Raw genomic sequence first — 14,774 nt, 5'->3', positions numbered from 1 at the left:
CCCTGGCTAGCCTAGCATGTGCCCCTTTGCATGTGCTGTGCTGTTTGTTTATTTATTCATGGGAATTCGTTAGTTCGTTCCCGTGCATGACTGACTTTAATGGGTGTCTGTCTTCTGGAGCGTAGGCAATGGTTTGAGGAGGGCGTTTGACGCCGTTGCTTGCGGTGTGGGCGCGGGAGCGGGCTGGATGGATAGAGAGAGCTCAAGTAGACACATGACACGTGGAGGAATGACTATTCTTTGCGTGCGGCTTTGGTTGTCGTTGCTTGTCCTAGAGCGGTTGAATACATGGGGAATTCAGAGGTTTAAATGGCAGAATAGCCAGAAGATTACCTAGACCTTAACGTTCATCACCTTCACAAACTCTCTCGAAAGCCCCTACCGCTAAGGACGCACTGATAGATCGTTCTCCGCTCAGTTTTGCCTGCTTTACTGTTAATATTTGATGATTTTCTTTTATTCATTGACCCGCGCTCGCAGCTGTCAGTAGCCTACGTGTCGCACATAATATAAAGCTTTTTAGATCTTGCCTAACACAGTTGCTACCCCCGACCCCCACCCACCCACCCACCCACCCTCTGTCTGTCCCCCTGCTGTCCGCTGGCAGAGAGTGAGGCCAGCCAAGCCTCTAAGGGCCAATGCCAAGGTAGGACGCCGCTTCAGCCCACGCTGACCCGCCCCCGGCTTTCGGTGTGCATTTCTTCATCTCCTCGCTCTCACGTACTTTCCTGCGTTCTCTCTCGTATATTCTACCTCTCCCTGTTTGCCAATCTGTGCGGTTAACCTCCCTTCTTCATTGTTCTACTTCCCGATAATACTATCCCTCTCATTTCCTTTCTCTTTTTTTTATCCTCCCACACTCTTCCCTTTCTCTCTGCCTCTCCCTCTTCTCCCCCTCTCTCATTCTCTCTGTCCCTCTCCCTCTCTCTCTCCCCCGGCGTCTCCTTGTCTCTGTCTCTCCCTCTCACTCCCCTGACGTCTCCTCATCTCTCTTTCATGGTGAATAATTGATGAGCTCCTCACCTTTAGTTACCATGCATTATTCCTGTGCTCCTCTCAGGGCTCACCTCTCTCTCTCATCTCTCTCTCTCTCTCTCTCTCTCTCTCTCTCTCTCTCTCTCTCATCTCTCTCTCTCTCTCTCTCTCTCTCTCTCTCTCTCTCTCTCTCTCTCTCTCTCTCTCTCTCTCTCTCTCTCTCTGAGCCCCCACACATGGCCACAGGGCCATCGGTGACCCTGCAGATCTTGTTGGTCATCACCCTTTCTGACTCTCTAACTCATTTCCGGCAGTTGGAGCACAACTCCTGTCCTTGGCTTCTGAAACAGTGCGGTGCTGAATGCAATGACATTTGGTCAGATGTATACATACATACCTACATTTATCTGGATGTGATTACACGTGGAGCAAATGCTATTATTTGCAGAGTTGAAGTACTACACCGGGTAGACATTCCCCTGCCTCCTTGACCACTGAGTGGGTGGTTGTGGTGGAGCAGGTTATCTTGAGCGACGGACATGCTGTGCTGCTGTCCCGCACCACTCCATTGATAAGGGGCTACTCGACACACCACACACACGCACACGCACGCACACACACACACACACACACAGAAATGCCCTACTGCTTTAGTAACATGAAAAAGTGTCATGCAACTTTAGTTGTCTGGTGCTCTTTACTGCACTGTATGATGTCTCCTAACCAGACCCAGAACATAACAAGATTAGTAACACTTTGTTTTGTCATTTCTTTGGCTCTTTATTTATCAGGCCGTGACAGAGCTCCTTGTTGGAATGAGTTTGGACACATTTGAACGACAATACTCTCTCTCTCTCTCTCTCTCTCTCTCTCTCTCTCTCCCCCCCCCCCCCCCCCCACCATCAGAAAACGGTGCGTCTGGTGGTGAACTACCACCGCACCAGAAGGCGGTGGTGCGGGTCAACCCGCTGGCGCCCCTGCAGGACCTGCTGCCCGTCATCTGCGACAAGTGTGACTTCAACCCGGCGCACGTCCTGCTGCTGAGGGACGGCCTGAGTGGCCACGAGCTGGCCCTGGACCGCTCGCTGGCCCAGCTGGGGATCAAGGAGCTCTATGTGCACGACCAGAGCCTGGGTAAGCCACACACAGCGGGTCCATCCACGGCCACACACGGCGATACACAACAGAACAGAGGCCTCCTGGTGGGTTAGGGTGAGGGTGAGGGTGAGGGTTAGGGTTAGGGAGGCCATTTTGTTTGTTTTTGTGACCTCGGGAAGGACTCAGTTTGGTGGACTCATTTGAAAACAAACGAGGGTGTTTATTTTGCTTGTCGCTGAGATCCCCAATGAAGATAACCCAAAACTAAGACACAGAATCAAACGCTAATCAAGTTGACCTTCATTTTCCTTAAAATATCTGTGGACTATGTTCAAGGTTAAGGAAGGCACAACTCACCTGCCAAGGGTGAGATAAGGATCTCTATCTTGACAAAGCCCTCAAGTGATGTGGCAGGTCTTCAGATTGTGTTTCCAGGCCAAAGCTCTGAATGTAGGAGTATATTTCTCTGCATTTAAATCCTTGTGAAACAAAGAAAGGATTGTGGCTTTTGATTTCATCTTTGGCTGTGTCCACAACGAGATACGATTACTGCAACCTTATCCTTTCATTTTCTTTTTATATGTCATACTGCTCATATTAAGGTTAGAGTTTTACAATGTCAGTGGAAGATACGTTACCACCAAGTAATTAGTGGATAGAAATAATGAAAAAGAAGAAGTGAAACAAACTGGCTACCCTTGAAGGCAGTTCATTGTTTGAACGATAGTACGGGCATGTTACCTTTTGTATGAATGTAGCATACCAAATTAAATGTAGATAACTATATATAAAAGTAATGTGTTTTTGGAATTTGACTGACGAAGAACAGTTTTTTTCTTGATTGGTTAACAACCAAACCAATGGCTGAATTCAATCGGTTCCTTTCTGACTGTACCACGTCAATACAATCTGTCTTCAACCACCAACCTGTTGAGGTCCGACCACCCAGTAAAATGTGGAAGTCGGGCGTGGGAACTTTATTTTGACCTGTTTATGAAACTCTTGCGACACGCAACACTGGTTTCTATTATTGCAAACGTGAGAATCACGTGTCACAGTTTGGTACACACAGCCCGACTCACCCATAAGCACATTCTCCAAAAATTAAACTATAACCAGGCCATAGTCGAAATAAATCATCTACCAACATTTCCACATTGGCAATGTTTTATGATGTCTTTTTTTAACTTTAAAGGCCACGCCTAAATAGAGTCTTGGTAAATAGAATCTTACGAAATGCATTAGCATCGCGGCTAGCAGGAAGCTAGAAGCATTTAACGAGGGCAGATGAGCCTGTGAGCTTTAATGAGCTGGCTCATCACTGGTTAAAGTTCAGCTCGTAATGTTATAATGTTATGATGCATCGCCATAGAGACTGCTCTCGGTCTCCGAGGCCCCGTCATACCACAATGTAATGTGTACGGTCTAATTTTAGCTCCTGCCTCTCATTGGCCCGAGTATTTACAGTTAGCAGTGACTGATACCGTTAGTGACATTCCGATTTCAACACACGACGCACAATTGAGAAATACATGACGTATTTAATTCACCGTCACCGCCGGACAAATTGAGCAATAACACAATCACCGTTTGAGAATTGTCATACTATGACTTTCATTTGCCCAAGTTAAAGGGATGAAACATACTCTGGTCTATCTAATGGTCTGTGATGTGTTGTTTCTTTTCAGTATTGCAGCCTAAAATGGCTTCTGCCCCTGCTCTTAACTACTCAGGTATTACACAGGAACTAATTTTGTGTCCTGCCCAGTTCTGCGGCTGAAACGCAAATCCTGACCCAGCCTACTTATTAACCACCTGCTTTGTGTATTGTGTGTGTCATTATGTCTGTCGGTTTACAACACTAACAATTGTTGGATAGTAGTTTGCCGTTGGTTGAGCTTGTGTTAACTATCGCTTTTTCTACATAGTTAATGCACGTGTCCTTTTATATGAACTGCAATAACTATACCTAATAACTAATAACAATTTAATGGGGGGTGTAATGAGCATGAGAAATAACAGCTTTTTATATTACTTTGAACCTAACACACAGGTGTTGAATCACAGCGATCTGGTTAATTGTATCAGAGGATGAAGTAAGATAATGCTTTTTTAACTGTTGAAAAACGAAGCTGTGTAATGGTGCCCTCTAGTGGCCCGTTTTTAATGGGAACGTGCTGTTTTAAGTAACTGTTTCCCGTCTAGATTACACATATGAAGTTGGAATTGTGTATTTGTTCCCAATGCCTCAAAGTAGCACCCAATAACCCCAAATCAAGGAATTAGCTCTCTACTCAATTCTATCTTCCACACATAAGTGATCAATTTTAACACGGACTTTTTGATTTCCCTAGACTCTATCAACTCCAGCACTTTCAGTGTGGGGGCAGCGGAGAAGAGAGGCTTTCTGGGAATCTTCCGCTTCAACTCGAGGAAATCCAAAGTAAGCCTCCTTAATATTGTTCTCAGGATTGTTGTCGTTAACCGTTTCATTCTGCATGGGTTTCCTTGAGTTGCTGTATGCATTATTGATCCATCAATAGACTACTGTAGCTGGGTAAACGCAGGTGTGGCCCATTATTGTTATAGTCTGTGATTGTATTTAGTACACTGGTGTAGCTTATAGAAAGTCCACAATATTTATGAATGATATGAGCTACGTCAATGTTTACACTGTGCCTATGTGAAAGGCGTTAGCTTATAAAACATACCAAATACTAATCAATGATAAGAGTAACACTCATGTTTACCCTGCTATCGCTCCTCTGTGATAGTGGTTTAGCTTATAGAACGTACAGAATATTTCTGAATGATTTGAGCCACGCCAATGTTGCGTACCTGCTTACAAGACTCTGTGAGAGTGGTGTTAATGGATAACGTTGATGTTCTACTGTCTACAAGGAAAGGCCCTAGTCTGGAAGACTAGTGTGTAGTGTCCCCATATAGAAAATGGTCAACACGAGTTTATTACATACATGTATGCCATGTATGACTTTTATTGCATGGGAACCTTTCACTTCTACTAATAAGGGACACTGATTTAAAGGGTTCCCGTTGGACCACTGGGACTACTGATTTAGTTCACAATAGATGCCTCCAGTGACACGTTGTTTACACGACCCGTAGCCCGTATGAGGCCATCAAGGTCACTTTCGAGTTCAAAATAAAATTGGAAACGAAATACTCTCTGTTTAAACCATCTGCGGTTGAGAACTCGAATTGGACTCGTCACTTGTGTGTCCACCGTGTGTGGCATCCGGTGGTTGCGTGGGCGAGCACAACAGTGCGTGCTATAACGCCTCGTTGACCCGTATGGTCACCTGGCCCCCTGCCGGCGCAGCGTTAACGCGACACAGCGGTCCGCCGCTTATTGACACTGAATAAGAGGGCTGTTTAAAGGGCCCCAGAATGCAAGCGACCTGAAGGCGTGTTTCAAAGGGATGGTCGGTGGGGTTCTGCCTTCAGTGGGAAGGGTCACACCGGCCCTGCTTGCATGGCTGACCTGGTGAATGCTGCATGTGAGCTGTGCCTTCCCGTTGCAGGCTGAGGAGGCTATGGATACTGATTGCACGGATTCTAAATCTATGCAGAGTACAGAGGCGTCCTCCAACGTAAGTACTACTAACTAACTACTAACGACCATCCTGATTACGAGTGTCTGTGGAAGGGCATGTTGACTAACGTGTATTAAAGCTGCATTGTGCAAAGTTCTGTCTCCTATACCAGAGTGGCTGTTCGGAGAGCAACGTTTATCATCCAGAATCATTGAAACTTAGATACTGGCGTGGTCAACAGCGTTTGAAAAGGCTGGAATAAACAGCCTGACAATAGGGGATGACCTTTGGAACTGTGTGTCGTTTGTAAATGCACTATGGATAAATCGTTATACAGGTTGAGTTTCCAATCGTTGTGACCGCTGACGTGTTTTTTATTCAGCTGTTGAATATCTCTGAGCACAGTTAAGATATTACTACCTTTATAATGACTTAATCATTTCCTTGCTTTTATTTTCATATATAGAATATGCTTTTATCACAAAGGATCAATATACTGTTGTACTGTTGTATGGGAACTGGTATCTCTGCCATGTCAGTGTTCGTCCATACTATTACGTTATCTGTGATGAAGGCCTACAGTGGATTTGAAAAGAGTGTTATTCCTCATCCAGCCCTACAGGGGGCAGCAAAAGCCTTAGATACCATGACACACTGCTTTGACTACCGGGCCCCATGACTTTGACGTTGTATGGTTCTCCTCAATTCCAATATGCCTTCCAAGATAAGCACATGCAGACGCGTGCACACACACACACACACACACACACACTCACAAGATGCATTTCCCTGTGTTTAATAATATATGTGAAATTGAAGCCAAGGCTAAAACCTTGGATTTTCAACCTTTAGGAACATTTCAGTTGGGTGTTTCTGTTCATAGAGACGACAAGCAGGTTGTCTTATCTCTCACTCCCTTGTTCTGCTGGTGGACAGGTGTGTAGATGGAGAACTTTAAAAGGCTCTTCTTTCTAATTGTTTCAGTTGATTTGACCATTTATTGTTTGAGGGCCTCTCTGTCATACTTTAGTGACATCGTCACCGTTACAGTGATGGACAGAAATACGTCAATCTCGTCTAATTATGTTTTCATGGGTTATAAGGGTTTGCATTAACCATGCTGGTTCCATGGAATCTATTGCAACGTCACGTAATGTCAGTTTACAGTTTTCCCTCGTTTTTCGTCACGCCGTTTCAAGGGGCGGAGTCTATCTTCCCTCCCGGCTATGTAGCCAAGTGGCTAACTAATTACAACTGCCTTTGGACACTCGCATGGTTGTTTCAGACTTTGCAGGATTAGAAACTACACCTAACCCACAACATATCTGTGATATGTTACAGCGATCGTATACTTTTAGATCCTGCTGTCCATCACGGTGGAGCAAGGCGGGACGAGGCAGTGCATTAAGCAGAGCCCTCGCTTTTATTGCCATAACTCAATCCCCTTTATTACATTTGGCCTGGCAGACTACCCCCTACCCCCACCCCACCTGACCGGCCATCTGCGCCCAGCTCGGATCAATACTCTGTTTGATTGGGTTAGCCGGGGAACAGGGCCGCCCTGTTCTGTGCGCGTCCATCCCGGCATCAGGGCTGGCGTCGGCGCTGTCTCCACTGTCTTCACTGTCTTCTCCACTGTCTCCACTGTCTCCACTGTCTCCACTGTCTCCACTGTCTCCACTGTCTTCTCCACTGTCTTCACTGTCTTCTTCACTGTCTTCACTGTCTCCACTGTCTCCACTGTCTTCTCCACTGTCTTCACTGTCTTCTCCACTGTCTCCACTGTCTTCACTGTCTTCTTCACTGTCTTCACTGTCTCCACTGTCTCCACTGTCTCCACTGTCTTCTTCACTGTCTTCACTGTCTCCACTGTCTTCACTGTCTCCACTGTCTCCACTGTCTTCTTCACTGTCTCCACTGTCTTCTCCACTGTCTCCACTGTCTTCACTGTCTTCTTCACTGTCTCCACTGTCTTCACTGTCTTCTTCACTGTCTTCACTGTCTCCACTGTCTCCACTGTCTTCTTCACTGTCTTCACTGTCTCCACTGTCTTCACTGTCTCCACTGTCTCCACTGTCTTCTTCACTGTCTCCACTGTCTCCACTGTCTTCTCCACTGTCTCCACTGTCTTCTTCACTGTCTTCTCCGTCTTCGCTCTTCTCTTTGTTCTCCCCCTTCCGCGCTGTGCTTCTCAGGGTCAGCAACGCAGCCCCCATTGTGTTCATGAGTATATATTATGTAATATAAGGTTAACTTGTTAGTGAAACAAGAACGCAGGTCGAGATGTTGATAATCCATTTGAACTTATTAACTGATTAACTAGCACCAGAACAACGTTACAAGGTACACTCAACAGGCGCCGTAGAGCGCCCCCTAAGGCATGGGAGTAACAATGCATACTGCTGACTATCCACTGCATGCATAACAATCATCATCATCACGGGCCTCAGCCTCAGCCTGTGTCTGCTCTACTCTCTTGCAGCCTCGTAGCCGCCTCATTCCCCCCAGAGGGGAGACTACCACTGCCACTATATCCTCCTTGTTTATTTCCTAGAACCAATGGAGGAGAGTGGACATGGCTCTTTTGTTTTCGCAGAAAGGTGACGCCACCCAGGCGCCCACAGCTGAACTGACCGCGCTGATAAGGTCACGCGGTCGCCGTACAGCGCGCTCTCAGATCCCCCGGAGCAGCCCGGAGTCAAGCGCCGCACAAAGGCAGAGCTCTGTTTTGGCAGAGCCTCCGGTTCTTCACCTTTTAGGCCTCCTCTGATCTTATCACAACATGACAGCAGGCTTTCTATGTGACTGAGCCTCTCTCGCTCGCTCTCGCTCGCTCTCTCGGCTCTGATTGGCCTCTTAAGCTGCACATTGGACCACACAGATGCACACACACACACACACACACACACACACACACACACACACACATCTACTAATGCATACACGCACGCACGCGCCTTTATCAATGTCCATTAGGGCCAGTGATAAAAGGTTAGGCCCTCACTGATAATAGCCATGGTAGAGTAGGTAATCTGATGCCTCTGTCTGCACTGACATCACTCAACTGTGTGTGTGTGTGTGTGTGTGTGTGTGTGTGTGTGTGTGTGTGTGTGTGTGTGTGTGTGTGTGTGTGTGTGTGTGTGTGTGTGTGTGTGTGTGTGTGTGTGTGTGTGTGTGTGTGGGGTCTTATGCCTCACTGACAGGAACCACTGTGTACACAAAGCCACAAAGCCAATGTGTTCAAAGTATTCTTTGGCTTTTAATTAAAGGAGGCCAGCGTCAGGACTTGTTGTTCCACTGTGTTCTGGTGGTAAACACATGGCATGAGAAACACGTTTCCTCTGATTGTTTCCTTTGAGGAAACTCAAAGAGTTGTGGATCATATCAGATATCATGTGTGATCCCTTGTTGTCAAGAGTCAATTGGCACAAAGCTTTTCAAGATGCACCACAACGCTTTTCTTGGTTAGAAAGAAAATGTGGCATTGATTTGACATTTTTAGAACAGCTTTTTTACTAGTCTTCCTCCAGGAGCTGTCCTCGCTCTGCACGTCTAAGTAGAACACACTCTGATATTATTTTGTTCTTTCCCTTCACTCGCTCCATCTGGTCTCACAAAATCAAAAAAAAAAAGACTTAAGATCCATAAGCTGAAGTCTTTAGATTCCTAATCTAAAGTCTGATGGCCGAGAGAGTGAGAGAGAGACTGCCCTGGCTAAACTCTCTCGCAAGGGAGCGAAACACATGAGCACTGTGCAGTGTGAAAAGTTCATCGGCTAGGGCTTGGCTGCAGACCTAGGACTTCACGCACAGACACACACACACACACACAAAAGCAGACTTGCACACATGCACGCACAAATGCCCACAGGCGTACACACACAAACAGACACACACTCAATCACTCACTCACTCACTCACTCACTCACTCACTCACACTCAAACAAATAAAACACACACACACACACACACACACACACGCACACACACGCGCATGGGACACACAATTGGTTACCAGCTTTGGCAGTTGGCTCCTGGAGAAGGGCCCTTCTGTGACTCAGTGTTTAGACGTCTGCCTCCTCCTCCTCTCCCTCTCTCCTCCTCTTCCTCCTCCTCCTCCTCCTCCTTCCTCCTCTCCCTCTCTCCTCCTTCCTCCTCCTCCTCTTCCTCTCCCTCTCTCCTCCTCCTCCTTCCTCTCCCTCTCTCCTCCTCCTCCTTCCTCCTCTCCCTCTCTCCTCCTTCCTCCTCGTCCTCCTTCCTCCTCTCCCTCTCTTCTCCTCCTCCTCCTTCCTCCCTCTTCTCCTCCTCCTCCTTCCTCCCTCTTCTCCTCCTATTAGCTTCAGCCTTCCCGATGCCTCTCAGACTCCGGCCTCCACGTTGCTCTTGGCCTTCCTGTAACCCGCCCCATGTGTTCCAGCACGTTTACAGTCCGCTTGGGCGCGACTCTGTCAGGGCTGTCAAGTGGACTGTGGTTTATTTCTTAATTTTTGTGGGGGGGGGGAGGAGGGGGGGAGGTGGGGGAGGTGAATTATCATTTCCCATGAGCCTCCTGTCCCGACACATGGGAGAAATATGCTCTCTCCATCTGTTGCGTCCGCTGGATGCAGGCGCACACCACCAGGTGGTCGTCCTTGAATCTCTTTTTCTAGGTACTCGGTGGACGAGCGCCAATCGCTGGCCGTGCGCGACTCACGCCCGCTCCTTCCCGGGATCGTAAAAAAAAAACGGGAACAACGGCCCGGAATTACGGCCGGCACGGACCGCTCGCACGTTGCAGAGCGAAGGGAATATCAAAGTCGATATCAGAATCGCACCCCCCCCCCCCCCCTCCAACCGCGTCCGGCCCTCTTGATATTTAGTCCACAGGGAACCAAACCAGAAACCAAATCGCCCCCGCTGAGCGCTCTCCTCTCAGCTTCCAATTAATTCTAATGACCTGGACTTTATGTTCCCTCTCCTTCGCTTTTTTTTTTCCTCTTTCTTTCTTTCTTTCTTTCTTTCTTTCGGTCTCCCTCCTTTCTTCTCTGCCTTTCCTTTTTGCTTTGGTTTCATGCCGTGTCCAGACATTGTCTGAACGCATCAATTAATCTGCTTTATAAAGCTGGGCTCTCCTCCTCTTAGGCCGTGCCACCGGGCGCGGGGTGAGCGCAAGGTTGGGCTTGTGTCATTCGGAGTCCACCCCACCCCCACCCCCACCCCCACCCCTCCTTGTTCTCGCCAAGTGGATTCTCCCTGAACCGTAGCGGGCCGAGCCTCTGGGACGGGGTCCAGACTTTCAGGAATACTTTACACTCTGTGCCGAAGTGTTGCACTGGAAATACCACTTTGGAGCTGGACGGTTTCCAGTGAAGATTGGGGATCGTCGCTATTGTGACGTCAACATGCCGTATATCGGAATCAACCGATGAGTCCTGACGAGTCCAATCGAAGAAGCGTTACCTTTGGACCATAAGTTGCTTCAAACCCCCAAAAGATTGAATTGAATTTAGATCATTAACATTCACATTCAGCATTTAGCAGACGCTTTTGTCCAAAGCGACAACAAAGATAGATAGCTAGGATAAGAGGCTCAATGCTAAGTACTATTTTTAAGTGCAAGGACATACAACACACAATAAGTGCGTAAGGGGGGAGTCTGGGTGAACTTTGAACAAGTGAGATCATCCATTCATTTCAACCTCGTAAAAAGTTGCAGCCTCTAAAAGAAACATCCGCTTGTTTTTCAGGGTTCGACACCGGGGACACAAACAGAGACTACTAACCGGTCAGACACATGCGTGGTCGTGCCACCGTGACGTGTGTGTGTGTGTGTGTGTTCCTCTCCTCAGGGTTTGTCCACGGGATCGGTGGCCACTGAGGCGCGGCCCAGCACTCTGGGCCAGTCCCAGTCGGCCATGAACCTCTCCAGGACGTCTCCCAAGAGCGATGCCAAGAAACGGAGGGCCCCGGCCCCCCCGCCCGCCCCCGCGGGCCCCCCGGGACACGGCAGCCTGGACTGCTATCAGGTAGGAGGGGAGGGCTTTTACGATGCGACGCACATACGTTTTACTGTGCCGTGAACGTAGATGCGTTGCACAGGAGACGAGGTCCGAATAAGGGCTGTGCGTGCACACAGACACAACACAACACATGCACAAAACAACACAACACATGCTAACACACACACATGCTCACACACATGCTCCATGCACATGCACACGCACAAACACACACACATGTTTGCACACACACACACACACACGCACACACGCACACGCACACACAATCTAAGCCTCTATAATTGGTCACTGAGAAGTAGCCATCATAATAAGAGACTACATCGCTCTGGTCAGAGCGGTGTGAGGCATGTGAAGCGTTAACTGGAGGCATTCGACCGCTGCATCGCATCTGTTTTTCCCTCCCTTGCTCGGAGCTGACATTCAACACCGCCGGGTCACACTGACCTGTAGCATCTACGCCAGACCAGCAGCAGCTCCCCAGACGCACTCTCTTATTTTCCTCTAAAGATTGTGTGTGTGTGTGTGTGTGTGTGTGTGTGTGTGTGTGTGTGTGTGTGTGTGTGTGTGTGTGTGTGTGTGTGTGTGTGTGTGTGTGTGTGTGTGTGTGTGTGTGTGTGTGTGTGTGGGAGGAGGAGGCAGTGCAGCGGATGAAGGTGTTATTGCCGGGGTCGCTCCCAGCAGCCGCGTTGGATTATTGATTACATAACTGCCGTCACACTCCCCTGGTGTCAGGGGAGTGTGTGTGTGTGTGTGTGTGTGTGTGTCCCGAGTCCCCTGGGACTCCATGTCGTTTTGTCACGGTGACATTTGGAGAATACTATCAGTCCTTTGTTTGGTTTGGCAAAAATGTGGCACCGCAAGTGACCGGCAATGTTTAGAATTGATTTATTTCAGGTGTCCATGTTTAATTCCAGCCTCTCTGTTGTCCCGTTAGCGTGCTTCTTCCTTCTCAAACGCTTCTTGATCCCATTATTGTCATTATGATGGGGACGCTTGTTCTGATCGTATGCCAGTCGGGCCGTGGCCCTCGGCACAGACCATTGTTAAAGCAGCCTCGCTGCAGCGTGCAGGATACTCAAGAGCTGGGTCAGTGCAGAGGGTAATCTGAGGACAATGTGGCTACCCTAATAATAGTCTTCCTCGTCCCTCTCTCCCGCTTCTCCCTCCTCTCTCTCTCTCTCTCTCTCTCTCTCTCCTCTCTCTCATCGCTCTGCTGCTGCCCCAGAGCTCACTTTGAAGCACTGAGCCTGCCTGCACGCACGGCAAGGTGAAAATCAAAAGGGGCTTACCCTCGGTATAGCCTCTAAAAGCGCACTTAAGATTAATAATTTAAAGTCTGAGCACAGACCAGTTCAAATCAGGGTGAATGAGGGCAGACCCAACTCAAACCTTGTCGAATGCGGTGGTTCACTTTGAATTCACTGCATGTTCGTGTCGACCAATCACGTCGCAGGATTGCGGTGATTTATAAGTACGTAATTGGCTAATGGGGAACGCAAACTCAGCCAGCACTAGTAGACTCTAACCGCTAAAACATCCTGTTCAGATACCCAGCGTTTTGTTTTTTTTAGAAGAGGTGTACACTGTAGAAATTCTACCACAGAAATCCCGTTGGAAAGCTTCATCCACGGTGCAGAACACAAAGCCATCCTCCCCGTGTCCCCGGGGGCGTGTGGTTGGTGGAGACACCTGTGGGGTGAGTGCTGCGTCAGAGCCTGACGTCAGACTCTGTCCGGCGGGCTCCTCTCCTCTCCTGTTGTCCAGGGGATTTACACGCGTGACACGCGGGGCGATTAGCGACGCCAGAGCTGGCGAGCAGATTGCACGGGGTCAGCGGCGGCCAAAGGTTAAGTTTATGCTGGCTCATGTTCCTGAGCCTGCAGCCGGGGAAGAGGCTCCAGCAGTAGAGAGGCTCCCGCTCTAGAACAGATTCAATTACAAATGTATTGTAAATGAAAATAATGATGATGAGGATGAGAAGGTTCATGTAATTAATGTTGTTAATAAATGGCGTTTATACAGCGCCATTCAGGACACCATAGGTGCTGCACACAACATAGACTGACTGAAGGCCTGGCTAAAAATGTACAATTCATATTACGTGCACCACGCTCATATTACAGCCTGGTGTACGCTGTTACGGTATGTTACCGTGTGCACCACGCTCATATTACAGCCCGGTGTACGCTGTTACCGTATGTTGTAACAGTGTACACCACGCTCCAAAATATGCGCACACGCGTACATGCACACACGCGCACGCAGACACACTCAATTTCCACACACATGCAGACACACAATGTATACAGACACACCCGCACGCACAATGCACACACACGCACGCACGCACACACACACACAAACGCACAATGCACACGCACACACACACACACGCACACACAAACGCACAATGTACACAGACGCGCACACAACTTACAACACAGCATACCCGAAGAAAGAGCCGGGGACACAAAGGCCCCCGCCGGCCCCCACGGGGGGGGGGCCGACATCAGAGCGGCTCCCCGCCCCCCCGCTCCTCCGCCTCATGCCTCTGGAGTGTGAAGGGAAGATTAGCCGCACGCCGCCCGGGTTGTCTGAGGACAGCCCCCCTCACGGTGACTGCACTCGTTACGGCCGCCCCCCCGCCCCCCGCCGCCGTAGGGCCGACTGTAGTGGGGGGGGGGGGGGGGGGGACTGTAGTGGGGGGGGCGACTGTAGTGGGGAGCGGCGCTCGTGACAGACTGACGGCTGGCGCTAATGGTCGCTGACAACATGATGGGGGGGGGGGGGGGAAATGACACTGATGAGATTGGCGTAATGAAGCATTTGCGCTTAGATGTGTGTGTGTGTGTGTGTGTGTGTGTGTGTGTGTGTGTGTGTGTTTGTCTATGTACATTGTGTGTGCCTGTGTGTGTGTGTGTGTGTATTTGTCTATGTACATTCTGTGTGTGTCCATGTACATTGTGTGTGTGTGTGTGTGTGTGTGTACATTATGTGTGTGTGTGTGTGTCTATGTACATTCTGTGTGTGTGTGTGTGTCTATGTACATTCTGTGTGTGTGTGTGTGTCTATGTACATTCTGTGTGTGTGTGTGTGTCTATGTACATTCTGTGTGTGTGTGTGTGTGTCTATGTACACTCTGTCTGTCT

The 14,774-nt window shown here is 48.7% G+C and overlaps 1 protein-coding gene across 1 annotated transcript; it reads left to right on the top strand.

The window, feature by feature from the left end:
- Positions 1–607: 607 nt before the first annotated feature.
- cobl (cordon-bleu WH2 repeat protein) lies at positions 608–12,097 on the top strand (the record flags this gene model as incomplete). The annotated part of the gene is given in 7 exon segments (XM_084489699.1): positions 608–690; positions 1,882–1,912; positions 1,915–2,109; positions 3,762–3,806; positions 4,428–4,516; positions 5,616–5,684; positions 11,455–12,097. Coding segments are annotated over 7 exon segments (743 nt in total), but the record flags the coding sequence as incomplete, so codon positions are not given.
- Positions 12,098–14,774: the final 2,677 nt, after the last annotated feature.

Source organism: Micromesistius poutassou (genome assembly GCF_964030765.1).
Source record: "Micromesistius poutassou genome assembly, contig: SCAFFOLD_1341, whole genome shotgun sequence".
NCBI lineage: Eukaryota > Metazoa > Chordata > Actinopteri > Gadiformes > Gadidae > Micromesistius > Micromesistius poutassou.
This window is presented reverse-complemented; position numbering and strand designations above follow the sequence as displayed.